General features: G+C 26.8%; 1 protein-coding gene across 2 annotated transcripts in view; it reads right to left on the bottom strand.

Annotated features, from left to right (window-relative positions):
• Positions 1-20,974, bottom strand: part of LOC100197818 (small subunit processome component 20 homolog) — a 61,182-nt gene extending 40,208 nt beyond the window's left edge. Inside the window, exons 1-7 of one of the 2 annotated variants that reach the window (XM_065788988.1) lie at positions 20,437-20,974; positions 19,744-20,014; positions 19,439-19,642; positions 18,762-19,240; positions 17,537-17,719; positions 749-962; positions 18-315 (exon numbers count right to left, since the gene is read on the bottom strand). In XM_065788988.1, coding sequence (XP_065645060.1) covers positions 18-315; positions 749-962; positions 17,537-17,719; positions 18,762-19,240; positions 19,439-19,642; positions 19,744-20,014; positions 20,437-20,969 — 2,182 coding nt within the window. In that variant the 5' untranslated portion in view covers positions 20,970-20,974. Of the gene's footprint in view, positions 1-17; positions 318-748; positions 963-17,536; positions 17,720-18,761; positions 19,241-19,438; positions 19,643-19,743; positions 20,015-20,436 lie in introns of both variants that reach the window. The other variant, XM_065788989.1, reaches the window with a different exon arrangement.

Raw genomic sequence — 20,974 nt, 5'->3', positions numbered from 1 at the left:
ACACAAAGCATACAGACCATTGTTTTGAGATGATGCCAAAAATATATCTTTCCATGTATGCCAAAACTCTTCATTATCATTCTCAGCAAATGAAGCAATAATAACAATAAGCTGATCCCATAACACACTTAGGTTTGTAAAAAGATTGCCAATTAGAATTCTAACAATAACATCATGGTGCATGCTGGGCAAACTCGATACACTGGAATACATCATACGTTGAAAATATAAGAGCTTTTCACGATAATTATGAAATGTAGCTTCAATATTTTCAGCATTAATACATACTTCAAAAACATCTAAACTTGTTGAAACCTGCAAATTAAAATTATAAAAAAACTTTTCCAAAAAGATAAAATTAATTACAAGCTTTTTTCAAAGGTTTAAAAAGAATCAATAGTTCATGTATTATTCATATTAAAGACTGTTTAAGAATTTGTAAGGCATTTAATAAGAATATGCATTTTAGAGTCAGAGGTTTGGGGCCTAAGTTAGAGGTTCCTAAATGAAAGTAAAATATCATTTCATTTGAAATATTATAAAAAAATATTAAACTGTAAAGTGGTGTTTGATTTTACAAAATTTTTGAAATGACAAGTTATATTAGTACATTTGTTCTCTTTTTTTTTATAAAAGAAAATTTTTATATACTATAAAAATAATTTAAATGGCCATTTATAAAATTTAATAAAATATTTGATTAAGGTTTTCAAACATCTAAATTGTAAAAATGTTCAGCAAAATTTACCTCAATATCTTCTTTATTGGTGTTTCCTTCTCCATATAGATTACGCAGAATCATAAGAGTAAGTAAACGCAACTTCCGATATGGAGAATTTAAATTTACTTTTATTAAGTTATACAAACTTTCCTTTTGGCAAGTATCAAAGTTTTTAAAGGAACAGCTTAGACTGGAATAATGCTCAAAACAATCAACAACATGGATATTAGATGGGTAAGATCTAAAAATCAGTCACTTATTATTATATATATACACCCACACAGATATATATACATATAAATATATAGGCTTCGACAGAAACAGCAGACTTTAGTCAGGGTGTGCATCAACACCCATGTATGCCAGTTTACACAGACAAAATAAAGCCTGCACAACAAAAAAGAAGGTAATATGTTGATAGGGTGTACTGCAGCCATTTAACAAAAAGCCTTGAGGTAAAAAAAATTAAACTTGACTCTTACAAATTAAGCTAATTTAGATGCCTACAAATGTCATTGATAAATATTTTTGAAGAATTATGAAAAAAATAATTAAAAAATATTAGTTTCAAGAAACATTTTACAAAGTGTCTCCTAATCTCCTAATAATGTTTTTTTAATTAACATATAATATGTAATAAGCATCTTGAGGCGTTTTGAAAAACAGCTGCAGTAAATAACTATCTTAACTTTGCATCTAACTATATCTAAGTATTTAACTCATTTATTAATAAGGGTTTCAAAATTAATGACAAAAAAATTAATTGATGAATATATCATTGATATTTTTTGCACTACAAAATAAATTTTTAAAAACTAAAATATTATATATTATATACTAAGATATTATATAATAGATATTTTTAAAAACTAAAATATTATATATTATATACTAAGATATTATATAACACCATGTAACAACATTTTTGTTTATGTTAATTTTTTAATGTTTCTTACATAATTTTTGTATGCTGATTTCAGTGGTACCATTGGTTTTTCTCTATCATCAAGATTTCCTGAGAAAAAGCATAAAGTATATTTCGGAGTTTTCGTATATGTGTAATGCAATTAAAACATTATATATATATGCTGATTTTAACTATATTCGTGTGTTTATTTTCAGTTTAACTAATTACAACTGTTACATGAAGTGGTGAATATGTCTAGTAGATCCTGCAAGCTTTGTCCTGACTCATTCTGTTATGTTTGTGGTTACTATATTAGTCCAACACAAGCTAAACATAAGATTGTCAGTGGTACAAAATTCTTTACTGCATATCATGCTTATTTTGGCATGGCTATGGGAGATCAGGACAAATTGTGGGCACCACACTACAGTTGTGGTAGCTGCAGATCAACTCTGGAAGGATGGCTGCGTGGAATCCGAAAGTCAATGCCCTTTGCGATTCCGAGAATATGGAGAGAACCGACGAACCATCATGATGACTGCTTTTTCTGCATTGTTGACATTTCAAAGTATAAAAAACCGAAAGATAGGCTGACTCTAGTTTATCCAAGTACACCATCTTCTATTGGACCAGTTCCACACAGTGATGAATTGCCTGTTCCTACTCCACCTCAATCCGAAGAAGCAGCTGCATATCATTCTGAAGTAGACTCACCGGATGAACTCAATGATGACTGTGATTTCAGGGAACCAAATGATTCACCTCATTTCCCTATCCAACAAGAACTTGATGACTTAGTACGAGATTTAGGTCTCACTAAATCAAATGCAGAACTTCTGACATCACGTTTGAAAGAATGGAATTTATTAGATCCAAGCTGCAGAACCTCGAAATACCGAAAAAGACATGAAACATTCGCATACTTTTATGTAGTATCAGAATCACTGTGCTATTGTCATGACGTTCGTGGTCTTTTCAATGACATTGGCATTGTTCACAATCCTGAAGAGTGGAGATTATTCATTGACAACTCAACAAGAAGTCTAAAGGCAGTTTTGCTCCATAACGGAAACCGATTTCCTTCGATTCCAGTAGCTCATTCCGTTCATCTAAAGGAAGACTATAAGAACGTGAAGTTGTTGCTTGAGAAAATCAACTACGACAGTTACAAGTGGGATGTATGTGGAGACTTTAAGATGCTAGCATTTCTTCTCGGTCTGCAAGGAGGATACACAAAGTACTCGTGTTTTCTTTGTTTATGGGATAGCAGGGCTGCAAACCAGCACTTCACAAGACGTGAGTGGCCAGTGAGAGAACATTTACAGCCTGGTTTGCACAATGTTATTAATCAATCTCTGATACCTGTTGAAAAGATCTTACTACCACCCCTTCACATTAAACTTGGTCTTATCAAACAATTTGTCAAAGCATTAAACCCAGATAGTGCAGCATTCCAGCATATTCGGCAGATGTTTCCAAAGGTGTCAGATGCAAAAATTTCAGCAGGTATATTCATTGGTCCACAGATTAAAGTTATGTTGGCATGTAAGGAGCTTGAGGACAAAATGTCTGCTGTTGAAAAAGAAGCATGGACTGCATTTAGACATGTTGTTCATAGCTTTTTAGGCAACAATAAGAGTGATAACTACAAAGAGATAGTGGAAAACTTAATTGTACGGTACGCAGATATGAAATGCAGAATGTCAATAAAGCTGCATTACCTGCATTCACACTTGGAATTTTTCAGACCAAATTTGGGTGATGTGAGTGAAGAGCACGGGGAACGTTTCCATCAGGATATTCTTGCAATGGAGAAAAGATACCAGGGCAGATGGGATGCAGCTATGATGGGTGACTACATCTGGTGTTTGATACGCGATGACGAGAAACTTCATAAAAGAAAACCTCGTTCTACTGTTCACTTTTAGTGTTTTTTGAGATTGTGAGAGACTGTTACAATACAATATAATGTAACATTATGTAATATATGTAAGAAACATGATGTAACATGAAGTTTTGTAACATAACATAACACTTTTGAATTAGTAAATGTTTTATATTGACTAAAGTAGAATCTAATGCAAAACGATTTATATTAATTATATGTTTAATTGATTTTTTTTTTTTTTACGACCAAACGATTGATGCAATAAAAAATCCAATGTCATATTCAGACTCAGCATACTCAAATTAATTAAGAAACATCAAAAAACTTTGATAAACAGAAATTTTTTTTTTTTTTGTTACATTGTGTAATAGATATTTTTAAAAACTAAAATATTATATATCATATACTAAGATATTATATAATAGATATTTTTAAAAACTAAAATATTATATATTATATACTAAGATATTATATAATAGATATTTTTAAAAACTAAAATATTATATATTATATACTAAGATATTATATAATAGATATTTTTAAAAACTAAAATATTATATATTTTTCTTTTTGCTCTTTTTGTTTCTTATTATTTGAAAGAATATAAAAAATTATATAACTTTGAAAAAAATATAAAACTTTGAAAGAATATAACTTTGAATGAATATAAATTTGAAAGAATATAACTTTGAAAGATTATAACTTTGAAAGAATATAACTTTGTAAAAAAAGTTTTTCTGTTGGAGAACACAATGAAAATTTTAGTTATTTTAATTAGTTTAACAAAATATTGAGAAAATAAAATAAAAAACAAAAACAGTTTAAAGTGAATTAAAAAAACTGCTAGTCAATAATTTAGTTTAGAATTAAAAACTCAATTTAAACTCAGAGTTTTTTTAAATTTGTTTTCAAACTTGCACAAAACGTGCGAGTTTGAAAACAAATTTAAGTTAAGATCTAAAAAAAAAAAAAGAAATTGTTTATTATTAAAGCAGCTAAACCAGAAGTTACAGGTAATTTTTAATTTGTAAGAAACTTGAGCAATTTAATGTATATTATATATTTAAGAGAGTGATCTAAATTATCTCATTAAAATATAATGAACAAAAACAAATATGCATTTAGATATTCAACTTTGAACAGACATGGATATTCTACAACATCTAGCATACCTGCAATCTATACTGCCTAAAACCACCAAAAAAATCAGTTTGGTTACGTACTTGCTTCATAAAAATTTTGAAAGTTGTAAAACTTTGGATTGGAACTGTGTTTTAGCTAAGGTTAAGGTGTTCCTCCTTTAACTTTCTCTTCTGGTGAGGATCAATATACAAGTATAATGAACCTACTAAAGGAATATAAACTTGAATCAAAAGTAGGAGGTCTTTGTTTTGATACAACTACAAGCAATACCAAGATCAAAAATGGTTCAATCATAAAGATATCTTTTAAAATTAGCATGCAGGCATCACATAACAGAATTAAGAATGGTGCATTTTTGGAAACATACAACAAATGAGTTGACTACAGGACCAGAAAACTTATTATTTCAAAAATTTAAGAGCCTACTTGAAAATCCTAATTTTAGTTATGCATGATGCAGCAATATATCCATCATTACAACAATGAAGAGGAAAAGCAGAACAGATTGATATCAGTTGACAGAGTTTGCTCTGCTTTCAGGATTTCTGGAAAAAGCTCCACCAGTCTTACCAAAAAAAGAGTATCTGATAGTCTTTCCTCCTTAACCAAGAAACAAAATACGAACAAACAAAAAAAGATTAATTAGATAAACTATAGAAGAAACTTCTACAAAATCTTTTTAAATATTTAAAATATCTTTTTTCCGATTTGATAAGGAATATTGAATCATGATATGCAAAAACTTCATATGTTACAAAATCAACATTTTCTGTAAATTTGAAAAAACCTTTTTATTTTTTAAGTGTTAATGATTTATTTTTAAAGACCACTTGAAAACTGTCTATTTACTAATGATGCAAGGTACTTCGGCACATATTTGATTTTTTCAAAATAGCATTGATACTGCACATAAGGAACATTTTTCGCAATAAAATCTCTAAATTTTACAAAAAAGTAAAAAAAAATGCGAAGTGTGGTTTTTGAAGACAAATTAAAAATTTGTAGTCATAACTTAAGGAGTATTTTATTTTATTCTGATTAAAATATTACAAAAAATAAACATACATAAAATTAGTAATTCTATTCTTATTTTGAATATATACATTTGCAAACTATATTATGAATCTAAATAATAAAGATTGAATTTAATTGTTGAATAGGTTATAAAAAGAACGCCGCACCACATAATAAACGTAATTTAGCCAATTTAAAATGTAAGTTATAAAGTCAAAAATAGATATTTATCTAAACCTTGAAAAAAAAACTTATTATAAATATTTATGCTAGCCTTGCCCTCAAGACACTTAAAGTAATCCGTTTATGGTAATTTTTGGATCTTTTTTTTTTCCAAACATGTGCTTTGAGGGCAAGGAAAGAGTGGTTCAATGGTGCTGAAATTTTATGTGAGTAAGTTGAAACATATTTACTTCAAATCTAGACGGTTTGGTTTTTCAAATTCTAAAATTTCTTTTTTCTGAACACCCCTAATGGCCACATAATTTCTGAGATAAATCTACAACTCGAATTGTAGATCTATCTCAATTTATTAAAATAACTGAAACTATTAGAAAAGCTTTTGACAATATACTTTTAGCATGTAGAGTGTTTCTTGATTTAGAGAAAATTTTTGATTTGGTTGATCCCTCCATCCTCTTAAGTAAATTGGTTTTCATTGTACCTTCTTAATGGATCACAATTTGCCTCCATCAATGATGCCAAATCTTTGCCAATAAAATACTCCACAGGTGCACCCCAAGGTTCTGCACTAGGATCATTGCCTTTCCTTATTTTTATAAATGATCCTAATATCTCCCTAAAATTTTCAATGGTTTACCATTTTGCTGACAACACCAACTTACACATAACAAAACATTTCATTAAAAAAAATTAACAAACATATTGATCATGATTTATCCAATCTATTTCAATGACTTCGCTCTAACAAACTAGGTCTTAACACCAAAACTGAACTCATTATTTTCAAACCAAGTCAATCTAAAATATATAAAAACCTAAACTTTAGACTAAATGGCCAAATTTAAAAAAATTGGCCAAAAATATTTCCTGTAGTTTCATTAGATATCTTGGAACTAAAACTAACTCAAATCTATTCTTTCCTCTAATCTTAAAAACTTACCAGTGAAATTGTGTAGATCAAATGGGATGCTAGCCAAAATTGTAATAGCTCTAAATATATGCTATATAATAAAATACCACTCAATTAACAAAAAATTTCGAAATTAAAATATTTTTAGAGTTGTCTCTAGTCCCTTGAACATTTTAGGGCCCCTAATATTCTAAGAAAAAAAGTTCTTCAAAAGTAGATCAACCTGGTACTCAAAATAAGTGAAATTTTATAAAAAGTTCGAAAATAATAATTGTTTTATTAAAAAACTTTAAAAATATATATATATATCATCGAAAAACCTGTAAAAATGCACTTTTTTTATTTTTAGTTGAAAAACCATAGTTATTATGCAATGAAATTCAAAATTTACATAAAACAAATATTATTTTCAAACATTTTATAAAATTTTGCTTCTTTTGAGGTTGATCTACTTTTGAAGAATTTTTTTTTCCCAGAATATTAGGGGCCCTAAAATGTTCAAGAGACTAGAGGCAACTCTAAAAATATTTTAATTTCGAAACTTTTTGTTAATTCAGTGATATTTTATTATATAGCATATATTTAGAGGTATTACAAAGCTATTTTAAAAAAATTCTGTTTTTCAATGCACCCTAATCACTATGTCAATTATGAAACTTTACTCAATATATACCATGCAATTTTTGGATCACATCTCAGATATGTTTGTCAGATTTATGGACAAAGCAAGTCTCATGCTTTTTTTAAATCATCTAACCTACAAAACAAAGCTTTAAAAATGATATACTTTCAACAATATGATTCTGACATCCTTTACTTTGTTTTAAAAATACTCAAACTGTGTTATCTTTTTCATCTATTAAATTGTCTGTTTGTCTGGAATCATAAAAAAGATAACCTCCCTCCCATTCTTCAATTTTTTCACCACTAAAAAAAGTTCTTGTTATTATCTTCAATCTTTTAGTAACTTTAAACTATCTATCCCAAATCTTTGTTTGGTAAAGTATGGTAATACTATCACAATATGATAATATTATCATGAACCAATGCATAAAACAGTGGAATAATTTACCTCTTTATTTCCAATTACTCAATTCTTTTTAAATTTTCAAAATTTAAAAACTGCGTTTTTGACTATTTGTTAGAAAAATACTATATGTAAAATATTAGGATCATCAAAGATTATTATTGCTATTGCTACTGTTATTAGTATTATTATTATGCGTGATGTTAATATTATTTACATGCCATTTACATTTATATTACTTTCATTATTACTTATTAATATTTTTTAATGTCTCTTTGTGATAATTAATATATTATTATTAATATATTATTATTGCTATTATTATTATTGTTGTTGTTGTTGTTGTTATTATTGTTGTTGTTGTTATTTTTATTATTACTAATATAATCATTATTATTCTCATTACTATATCTAATAGCCTCTACGGGAGTAAATGAGCGTGAGAGCGGCGAAAAGCTCTCAAACAAACATGATGAGCATGTGAGCTGCTCCTCTAAACAGCTTCTTCTAGAAGAGCTTTTGGATTTTGAGCAAGCTATCTGTTTAGTTCATTAAAAAAATTGTTTATTAAAAACAAAATTTTGGTTTTATGTTTGTTACAAGCCCAGGACGCAACAAATCGTTTTTTTTAATAAACATTGATGCTTGTATCTTTATTTAATGACGAACTTCTAATTTAATAGATATATGTAATATAAGGAAGTTTTATTTTCAAATAATTTTTATTCTAATTAACAAGTTTTTAGATATATAAATGATGCTTTTTGAATTTAATCAATTTTCTTTTAAACAATTTTTTACGCATTTGTCAAGCACGCGCAAATTAATGATATGCAATGACCTAACAATTGTAAATTGTTACCCATTGATACTAAACAATAAACTTTTTATAGTGAATAAAAAACTATCAATCACATAATTATTTAGAAAAAATTTTTTTAACAAAAGTTTGTCTGTTCATAGATATGTTGCTTCATTTCAAACATGTTTGTTATGTTAATATTACAAGTATATATACATAACAAGTGTCATTTATTGCAGCATGAAATAATTCTTTAGACGAACGTTGTTTTTACTGCTTCAAAAAAGTTTTAAAGTTTCTTATTGTAATAGGATGCAGACATTTTAAGAAATATTAAAAATAATTATTAAAATGACTGTTTTTTATTTAAGTTACAATGATAATTATACTTTTGAGAGAAAAAATTATACTTTTGCGAGAGCTATAAATTGTTCCCGCAAACTGTTTTAGGGAAGTAAGGGCGTAAGCGAGAGCTAAGCTCTCGCTTCCCACCGAGGCCTGTAATAGTATTATTATTACAATTTTTCTCGTTAAATTTACTTTATTATTATTATGATTGCTATTATTTATTTAATTGGTGTTTACATTAGATTAGTATTCATACTATTAGTAAGTAACCATGAAATGTAAAAACTTGTATTTTAGAATATATATTGTTTTGTTGTTAATCAATTTTTTTTATGGCTTTACTTATTTCTTTAGATAAATTCCAAATGGGGATAAATCTAAGCATAAAATATATGTACACACACATACATGCATACAGGCTTGGACAGGAAGGCGTGCGATTTGGAGTGCGAATATGACCACGCAAATATTTGTTGTTTTTAAATCATTTTGAAAAATTGACCGCGGCTGTTAAGACTTTGTTTACATTTACATTAGTTTGTTTTCATTTTAAAAATGCGCCAAAAAACTTTTATCTTAACTTAAGAAACTTTTATCTTAAATAAATAAACTTAAACAAAATTTATTTTGAAAAAAGAAAAGAAATCTTCGTAGAAGAAAATAATGAAAAATAAAAAAAACTTAACTGAAACTAAAATAAAAAAAACCAAAAAAATACTTGACTAAAATAAATAATAAACTATAACGCTAAATTAAGTTTATAATTACGTTTGGAACTTTTAAACTTTTATCGTTGCTAATGTTTTTATAATATTATACGAAACTCTTTTAAAAAAAGTAATAACTTACTTCTAATGATTGTTTAATAAATACGCGCATTTAACAAAAAAAGATTCTTAACAATTCTTCGTAGTAAAAACAAAAGAAAAAATAACTAAATTGTTTCTTTTGTGAGAAATACGTCAACGAAAAACGTTTACATTTTCTATGAACGACGTTTATAGAATAAATTATAGAATTAGTTTATAAGCGTTTATAATCATAAAATATGCATAACTTTATAAATTAAAAAAATAAATATATTATATAGGTATATTAATATATATGTATATATATATTAAATATAAAATAATAAGTTAAATATAAAATAATCATGTAAGTTTTTTTTAAGTTTCCTCATAGCTTAGATACTTTTTTTTTTGGCGCATTTTTAAAATGTAAACAAAGCATTTTAACAGCCGCGGTCAAGCTTTCAAAATGATTTAAAAATAAAAACTGTTTGTGTGGTCATACTATCGCGTGAAATCGCACGCCTTCCTGTCCAAGCCTGCACGCATACATACATACACAGGGGCTATTCTAGACCATTTTCGACAGTGTCGACCATACTTGGGCATTGATTTGCGCACCGTCCAAATTAAAAATTGAGGAGCTTTTTTTTTTTTTTAACGCTTTTTATTGCAAATATTGTTTTTTTTGCAAAAGAATGCCAATATTCTGCAATACTTTTGCTAAAAGTTTAAGTGCAGAGCAGTGTAACAATCTTTTAGCATTATAAATTACTTCAGAAAATGTTTGGGCTATTAGGTTGTATTGGAAGAAAAAAAAACAATTAATTTTTAACTTGAAGAAGTTTTAAATGCAATTAATAAAGACAGCTGAAATGATGAAAATTACCATAATGATAATAATGAGTCAAACAAGTTTTAAAAACTTTTTATTTTAATTACAGAGTTTAATTGATTAACAAAAAAACATTGAATTTAGTTCAGGCAACAGATGCCTAAATTTGAATAGCGTTATACTACTTTTTTACTGAATAAAGGGGAAATTTTAGTTTTCTAATTGTGTTTAATTTTTCATAACACTCTCTTCATATTCATTAACTTCATATCATCTTATTGCAGAGACATTTCGTTCAACAATGCTGTTGTTTGTTTTCCAGATAGCTCTGGGTCTCTGCAGCATCCCAATAATCAAAAGGAAAAATCAAGATTAATGCATAAGGACTCATTAAGAGTACAGTTTCCACATTATGATTTTATCTGATTCAAAACTATTTTAAATTGTATATTGTACCAAAAATTATGTATTAATATTACAGATTGTTGTCATGATTATGTTTTAATGATGACAATGAAGTCAAAGGTTATGCTTTATAAACTCCACATTTTCATTTTCAACCTTTTGTGTTTTCTATACAAAATTTTTTTTATAGATTTCATAAAGTTTTTTTTATAGATTTCATAAAGATTTTTTAAATAGATTTTTATAAAGATTGTTTTCTTAAAACAAGCAGTAAAAAAACAACTTAAAAGAGTTCTAGAAAACCAGAAAAAAGGAAATCAATTAAGCGTAAGAAATTATATCAGCTATGTTAGCAGTACTTAAAACATCAAAAACAATTTCTGAAATGGATAAAGAAAACTGCAAGTATTAATGCAAGGCAAAACTTACTTGTAAGCAGAGAAATTTTATTTTAATATTTATTTTCAAAAATGACATCACTGCAAATAAAACGCAGACTTCTTATTGGGTATAAAAATTCTTATGCAAATAAAATATTACAATGTAAAGCTAAAAAATATAGCATTAAAAAAGTACGGGAAAATTGAAAATTTACTTTGTCTACCAGGCAGTTTTTTCAAGTTTAATCAAAGTGCCATAACAGAAAAAAATAGGAATGATCTGATAGAAATCCTAAAATTTATGCTTTTGCAAGAGAAAGAATATTATGTAACCATTAAAAATGATAAAATTTGATAAATTATTTTAATACTAGCTGAGATTGGACGCGTAAAAATACAGATCTTTGTCGATTCCAAACCAAACTTTTCTATACTTTTTCCTTATATATCCTAGCTTTACGGATCAGTAAAATAGGAGTCTTTACCAAACATACCATATCTATATATATCTATTCCACACCAATTTTTTATATACCTATTTCTAATTTACTTCAATATTTTTTAGTAAAACAATATATTCTGAAAAAAACATTCAAAAAAACTTAACATGTGCACCTTTTACGCATACGTAGAGCTTATAAGAGACCTATAATAAGTTTTATTTTTGTGCTAAATGCATTTCATTGATAGCTCAGTGGTTAAGTGCGCTGTCATCAGTTTTTTAATTGTCAAAAGAAAGTTTTAAAGTTTTTTCTAGCTACGGGTTGTTTTTTTTTTGCATCCACAGCAGCACCTTCTGGTGCTGCTGTGAATGCAAAAAAAAAAAAAACTTTATGAAATCTATAAAAAAAAATTTTGTATAGAAAACACAAAAGGTTGAAAATGAAAATATGGAGTTTATAAAGCATAACCTTTGACTTCATTGTCATCTTTTTTTTTTTTTGCATCCACAGTAGGACTGTCTTATTAAGTTTTTTCTTTATTAAGTTTCAGACAATTTTTTTTTTAGACCATCCGCAGCTTATTAGGACTAATTTCCTGAGCACATTAATAACATAAGTATTTCAATCATGACATACACAACAAATTTTTTCTCCTGGTGTTTTGATGTTTTTAGAAATTTTAGCTTTTTTAAAAATCTTTTCATTTGTTAAAGTGTATAATATTGTTACATATGTTTGTATATAATCTCTATAAAATTTCAAAAGTATTTTGTATTTTAAAATTTAATCGAAAAAAACTAATCGATTTTATGATCATTATTTGAAAAAAATTAAAAAAAAAGCCACCAGTAGTAGGATCCGAACCACAACCTACTTGCTCAGAGGCTTGGCACGCTATCCACTCCGCCACGCTGGCACATTGTTAAACGAACATTTTAAAAACAATATATTGATTTTTTTTAAAGGAAATGAATGTTATAGATCAAAATTAGGGAGAGCTTGATGCAATGCAACTTTCAAGTGAAAATCAAACTGTAAAATTTGATAATTGTTTCCGTATGTTTTAACATTACTTAATTTGAAGTTTAAATACGTTAAATATTTGCATACACATTCATTCACGTTTTCTTACAAAGCAAAGTGCTGCGATCCTTTCTCACCACTACCTCGGTTGCAATGACTGCCAAGGGTTCCGTGTCAAACACGCTCGAATAAGCACTAACACTATTACTAACACGATTAAGTTCAGCAATAATATATAGAGATTTGTCAAACATTATTTTATTATTAGATAAATTATTTTTGCCTATTATGAGAAAAATAGAAACAAATATTTTTGTGAAATATGTATTTTTTTTATATATTTAAAGAATTTACATATAATTATGTCATTTCTCTTCTTTTTTTTTTAAAAAAAATATACATTTACTATTTAACATACACTTCAAGTAAATAAAATTCAAGTAAATAAAATATATGCACTGTTTTATTTAGGAGGATTTTTTAAGAAGAAAAGTTTTATGTCTTATTTACGACCTAAGATTTAAAATGACAATTTTTAATATAAATTCATCAAATATTATCAAACATTTAGACACTTGAGCATTTTTATTTTTATATGATCTTTTTCTTATTTTTGCTTACTATTAATAAAATAGTCAAAGTTTTATGTATTTTATGGAAGGGATGGAATATTGTTGCCGAAGGGATGGAATATTGTTGGGGAAGGGATGGAATATTGTTTGTGAAAAGGGTGAGTTGGAGAGCAGGAAGGGAAAGTTCTGTAATCACAATTTTAAACATAATGTAACATTTAAAACTATTTATTTAAGAAACCAAATTTTTATCTTTATATAATATATTTTAATGTAACATTTAAAACTATTTATTTAAGAAATCAAATTTTTAACTTTATATAATATATTTTAATGTAACATTTAAAACTATTAATTTAAGAAATCAAATCTTTATCTTTATATAATATATTTTAATGTAACATTTAAAACTATTTATTTAAGAAATCAAATTTTTACCTTTATATTATATATTTTAATGTAACATTTAAAACTATTATTTTAAGAAATCAAATCTTTATCTTTATATAATATATTTTAATGTAACATTTAAAACTATTAATTTAAGAAATCAAATCTTTATATAATATATTTTAAGTACAAACAAGGGATAGGTACAAAAAAACAAAATTAAACAGATGGAAATATGGAAAAGAATTAGAGTCTGGAACCATACTCCCAAAGGTAGGATTGACATTGTTAAAGTCATAAACTTGCCATATTTATTTTATTAAATTTGGTCAATATATAACAAATATATCTTAAATAGAACCATAAAGTTGCATCTGAAATTGAAAGTATTGTTTCTTTTAAAAAATATTTGACTTAAGTCCTTTGAAACTTAATTATATCATAGAGATTATTATTACCCATTATGGCAAAAAGTATTGTCAGAGTAGACAAGAGAGCAGACAAAGTATTGTCAGAGTAGGCAAGAGAGTAGACAAAGTATTATCAGAAGTTCTCTTATAGTTTCCATGGGAAGAGTAGACAAAACTCTAAAGTCAATATTCTCAGAAAGTTACACATCTCACTAAAAACTACAACATTTTAAAGAAAATAAAAAAACAAGTGCCCCTTTTTTGTTAGCGTCCCTAGCCAATTGCAAAGATTTGTCTTATAGCAAATGTAGTTTAATAAACTAAATTTTAGATTTAAAAAATAAAAAATGAAGTTTATTAACTAAAAATGAAAAAAGTTTTTATTCAATGATTTTTTATAATAAAATTATCATAAAATTTCGCTTAATATATTATATATATATATATATATATATATATATATATATATATATATATATATATATATATATATATATATATATATATATATATATATAATATATATACATATATATATACATATATATATATACATATATATATATACATATATATATATACACATATATATATACATATATATATATATATATATATATATATATATATATATATATATATATATATATATATATATATATATATATATATATATATATATATAAATATATATATATATATATATATATATATATATATATACACATTAGGGTGATGCATGAAGTGTACACAAAATTTTTTTTGTTGAAATATTGATGTCTCACCCTTTCATTTGGTTCCAAACATTTAATGAATAAAAATGTAAAATTATACGAGGATTGTTTTTCACCAGCATGGGCGAGAAAAATGTACTATCCATGAAAGTGCTGTTTCTATTGCACGAGAAGTTATGTTCTTTTGGGCCAAGGCAAGAATACCTGTCCGGGCCGAACACCATGTTATAAAGAAGATAGAAAAAATAGTTGACACTTACCAGAAGTTAAGAAAGAACAAGAAGTGTTTCACTGAAACTCAAAAACAAAGTGAGTCTCACTTTAAGAATGAAATAGAAGAGTTTATTGATATAGCCCATGAGAACGCAATGAATATCATGACAATTGAAGAGGACAAGGAGTTTCTAAGAATGCAAAGAGCAGGAAGACAAGGATGCACGCTTGGAGTTGATCAGAAATTGTTTAAAAAGGAGAAAACAATAACAGAAAGAAAAGCACAAATTGAACAACGTGCAGGGAAAATATACGAAAAGAAAGTATTGAAAAAACTCCTTCAATGTGTTTGCCAGACTTGGAAGATGACATCATTGAAATCAACACTGAATCGGATGAATGCGAATTAAATGACAATTTTGAACCTAAAAGAAAGATGCCGAAGAGAAAAATGCCGAAGAAATCCAAAACGCAACAATTATGTCACAGGAGCTGTATTAGACCGAACAAAAATGTTGGATCGAGAGGCAACTTTTACTATTGCTGCAACTGCCAAGAGTTTAGGACATAATGTTGAAGATTTATCCCTGTCGTTTAGTACTATTCGAAGAGCCAGAATTAAAAACAGAAACGAAGCAGCTGCCCATATAAAAAGTGAATTTAATCCTGATATACCGCTAGTTGTACATTGGGAGAGCAAATTACTACCAGACATTACAAGTTCGATTTCGGAAAAAGTCTATCGTTTAGCAATTTTGTTAAGGGGGGGAAAATACAGAAAAGTTGCTTGGAGTTCCCAAACTTGTGACCGGAACAGGTGCAGCAATGGCGGATGCCACAGTTTCTAGCTTAATAGAATGGGGAGTAAAAAAAGAAATTAATGGAGTGTGCTTCGACACTTCATCGAATAATACCGGCTGTCATTCCAGCGCGTGTACATTAATTGAAAAATCATTAGAGAAAAATCTATTGCACTTAGCATGTTGTTATCATATGCATGAAATTATTGTGTCAGATGTATTCAAGTGTCTTTTTGGCCCATCTAGTGGACCAGATATTTTGTTACTCAAACAGTTCAAAGACAACAAATTTGAATGTCTTGATGAAAACTTGTTCAGTGGTCCAAACAATATTTATTTAAATGATCTCAAAGATGCTGCTGTTAGTTTCGCAAAAAATTGTTTACAAACTGTTAGCCAACTAAGAGATCATTTTATGGAATTTTTGGAACTGACAATAATGTTTCTTGGCGATATCCCTCCTAGAGGACAACATTTCAATGTGCCAGGTGCATTTCACCACACACGGTGGATGGCTAAGGTCATCTACTGTATAAAAATGTACATGTTCTAAAAGCAATTCAAGGTAACTACAAAAGAAGAGAAATCCCTGTTGGAGTTCAATCTGTTTTCAACTCTTCTTTACATGTCTGCATGATTTTCTAGTCCATTTGCTTCCGAGGCACCTGCTAATGATTTGAAATTAATGAAGAAATTTAAATCGCACAAAATATTTAACAAAAAAGTTAGCGAGAAAGCAACGGCTGCATTAAAACGCCATTTATGGTACTTGAGCGAAGAACTCATTGGATTGAGTTTCTTTTCAAGTAATATATCACACGAAACAAAATAAAAAATAATTGAAAGATTGAATAACAAACCACAAATGGGAAATGTTAATGACATTCATTTGAAGTCGATTGAAGATTTTGTAACGTCAAAAACATTAGCATTCTTTCGACTTTTGGGAATTGATGAACAGGCTTTGCTTGACATTGATCCAGTTAGCTGGGACACAGATGACATTTACAAAAAGGCTAAAGACAGAGTGAATGGGTTGAGGCTTGTTAATGACTGTGCTGAAAGAGGTGTAGCTTTAATCACAAAGTATTATGAAATACTGACCAAGAACGAGGAGCAGAGACAATTTCTTCTGCATGTTGTGCAACAACACAGAGAACAATTCAAAACGGCAAAAGAATTGTTACATTTTGAGGGACATCAGGAGAGTACTCCAATGAATTGACTTTCTTGGATTTAATACGTTTTAGTCAAAGACTTTCATTACTGTTATCACTAATTTTAGATTTGTTAATTAATATGATTAAATTAGTTTGATTAATATGTATTGTTAATGCAAAATATGTGGCCTGGCAGTGGATATGATTTTTTAAAAAAAAGGGTTCACGAAACCAGTTTCCGTGTAAAATTTCAAACTTATTGAGCTACCCCTAAATATCATTTTAAAAAGCTGAAAATTTTTATTTAATTTTTTTATATTATTTGTAACATTACTAGAAGGTGAGACTTTCATATTTTGAAATTTTATTTTTATGCATCACCCTAATATACATACATATATATATTTAAAACTTTGCATAACAAACAATCAAATAATAACCTTAATAATGTTATTAACCAGTCAAATGAAATTAACTTTTGGTGGTCATCTTTTGAAATTGTTAAAATACAGTTAACTAAAGAACTAATAACAAATAGATGTTGGCAGGTCAGCTGAATAATATTTGAAGAAATCCAATATCTTGTTACTTCACAAAACTTAATAAGTTTACTGTTTTCATTTCTAAAATAAATGTATTAAGTGTATTTAACAAAAAACGAACTCAATGTAAAAAAAAATATTTATAAATATTTTTATTATTTTTTTATACTATTTAATATATATGTATATTTACAGCGCTTGAAATAGTGGCCGATCAACGATCAATGATCTTTTTAATCAATGGCTACTTTTAGAAAAATTTACATTTTGATCTAATATAAAATCTGGTCGATCAAATTTGATCAGCAGTAATTGCTTGTCGAACTTTAATAATAATTAATAGAAAAACATTTGAAATACAGAAAGTTAAAAATATTAAATTAACATCAAAATTATATTAAAATGAATTATATTTTAAATTTAATTCATTTTAATTTAATAACAAACAACTTATTTAAATTCTGAATAAAATAATAGTAATAATAAAAATTTTATTTTAATTCTAAATAAAATAAAATCGACAAAATAAACTTTTTATTTATTTTCTAAATAAAATAATTAAAGTCAAAAGGGCAAAAACAAAAACTAATTTATATTTTATTTTAAACGAACTTCTTTAAATAAAATACTTTTAAAAAAAAGGCAAAGTTTTATTTTAATTCTAAATAAAATAATTTATTTACATATATTATATTTATAATTAAAATAAATACGGCAAAACTAATGTTAATTTAAATTTTAAACAAAATAATTAAAATAAAAACGGCAATGTTTTATTTATACTCAAGATAAAACATTAAAAAAGAAATACGGCAAAACGAACGTTTGTTTTAATTTTAAATAAACAAAACAAAAAAACAGCAAAACAAGCAATTTATTTAAATTCTAAATAAAATAATTAAAGTTAAAATGGCAATAGCAATTTGATTATGTAAGTTTAAAAAAAAAAAAATGCATTTTAAATTTTAGTAAAATTTAATAAAAAATTGATTGTTTAAAAAATGATTTGATTATCAGGTTTTTAATTTTTTTATTTCAGCCAATCAATGTTGATCGGCAACGATTGAACAATTATTTCGAACGCTGTATTTATATAGAAAATTCATACAATAATTTTTTTTACCTTCCACAAGCTGAAAAACATACAATAATAGACCATATCATTTCTAAATCATTTTCCCATGTAATTTCATCAAGCTTTTTAGCAAGTATATCTGTAACTGCAATATTTGACAGACATGGAAAGCTAAATAAATTAAATGAAGCACAACTGTATGGTCTTGTGAACATATCTTCATCTCTGTATGTTAGTTGCACTGAAAAATCAAGTACTTCGGACATATTGGTTGTTATACCTTGTGCAAGAAAATATAAAATAGATGATAGACATAACTCATCAAATTTTTCCCATTTAATGATTTCCAAACAAAATGAAAGTTTGGTGTTTATATTTATAGAAACTGACGATAGAACACTTGTAAAAATTGAAGAGATATCATTGTTTGTCAAAGTGCATAATTGTATTGTCATTAATGATCTGCAAAGCTTTAACAATGATGTTATAAGATTTTGATTCTTTGAAGAGATATGCTTCTCTATAATCTAAGAAAAACAAGTCATACATAAGACATAAAACTTAACTTAAAAAATTAGGACTTTACTTAAAAAATATACAAAAAAATACACACAAAAAAATAACAAAATAAATTTAGACAACAAATTACATTAAGTTGAACCTATTAGTTATTTATAGTTTATTCTATTTTTAATATATCTGTTTATAATTTTTTTATTTATTACTATGGCAATGGTCTTTTGATCAGGAATATATGCACCATTTTTAAAGCCAACACAGTTGTCGAGCAAACTCAACATAAAATGTAATATGTGGGTATCAACTGATTTGTTTATTTGATTAATTACGGTGTCATACAAAATAATGCTATGTTTCTTAGTGACTTGATAGAGCGACATTGACCAGACTTTAGTAAGTACAGAAAACACCTAAAAACAAACAAAAACAAAAACAAAAAACACTCAAAAGTTACTTAAAACTTGGAAAAACACTTTAAAAAAAAATATAAACAAAACAAATAAAGAAAAACCTCTTCTTGTACTAATTCATTCATTATTTCTAAACAATATTTTAAAACATCCTCTGCACACGAATGCAAGTGTTCTTTGACCCCTTTGATAGTGTGGAACACAAGCATACCTATTCCATTAGCCAGTGGTGGTTCAGATGCAACTTGAGAAAATAAAAATCTTAATATTTTTTCTTTGTTTTTACTTTTTCGAACAAGAAAAGCAAAAGACTCAGCAGCAAAGTTTTGTATGTGTTGCTTCTGCTGACTTGAAAGCAGAACCTTAAATATTCTAAAATAAATAAAAAAAATCTAATTTTCCTTAAATTCTAAGACCATTGAAAATTTTTGTAAACATTGACTATAAAAAAAAAATTTTTTTTGAAACTTATAAGATAATTACACATTACCAATTAAATATTAAAATTTAAAAAACAAATAAGATTAAAAAAGCGTTCAAAATTATTGTTGAAGAGATCTAAAGAGTGCAAAATAGGATGCAAGTCTAAAATGATGTAACTGATGATGTAACTAATAACATAGCTGATGATGTAAAAGATCACTTATTTAAATGTTTAATAGAATTCTAAAATATTTGTAAACACTCACTTATTCACTAACCCATTTACTGAAACATAAATTTTAGTTTGAAACACTAAAAAAAAATTTAAATGTAAATCAGCTATAATAAACTTTTTCTTTTAAATAACTAACTTGAAAACATTTTCCAAATCTGCAACAAGATATCGCCCAATAAATTTAAAGATATGTGCCAAACTTCTAAATGTGTTTTCAATCAAAACAGTATCATTGGTGGCTAAAAATCCAGTTAAAATAATAAATATTTCTTCAAAATACGGACAAAAATCAATAAGTAAGTCTTTAGATAATGTTGCAACTAGATCTAAACATGGCTCTAAAGCCAGTGGGAATTCCAAAGTAAGGTACTTTTTAATAATAGTTACTACTGTTTCCTTGTGAAATATAAGTTGGTTAAAACTTTGAACATAACGTTTGATCTCCCTATAGAAAAGTGTGAAATGTAGAGAGCAATTAAGTTCAGTCCATCGTTCAAGATTTTCCCGAAAAAAAGTATCTTTATCATTTTGCGGAACTTCATGTTCCTTTGATCCAACATTATGATAGACATCAATTTTTATGTTAGAAATACGTTCTGCAAAGTTTTGAAACTTGAACCTATTATGTTTCTTTTTAACATTTTTATCGTTAACCTTCTCAATGTTCATTATTG

Source organism: Hydra vulgaris, chromosome 01, assembly GCF_038396675.1.
Source record: "Hydra vulgaris chromosome 01, alternate assembly HydraT2T_AEP".
NCBI classification, from domain to species: Eukaryota; Metazoa; Cnidaria; class Hydrozoa; order Anthoathecata; family Hydridae; genus Hydra; species Hydra vulgaris.
This window is presented reverse-complemented; position numbering and strand designations above follow the sequence as displayed.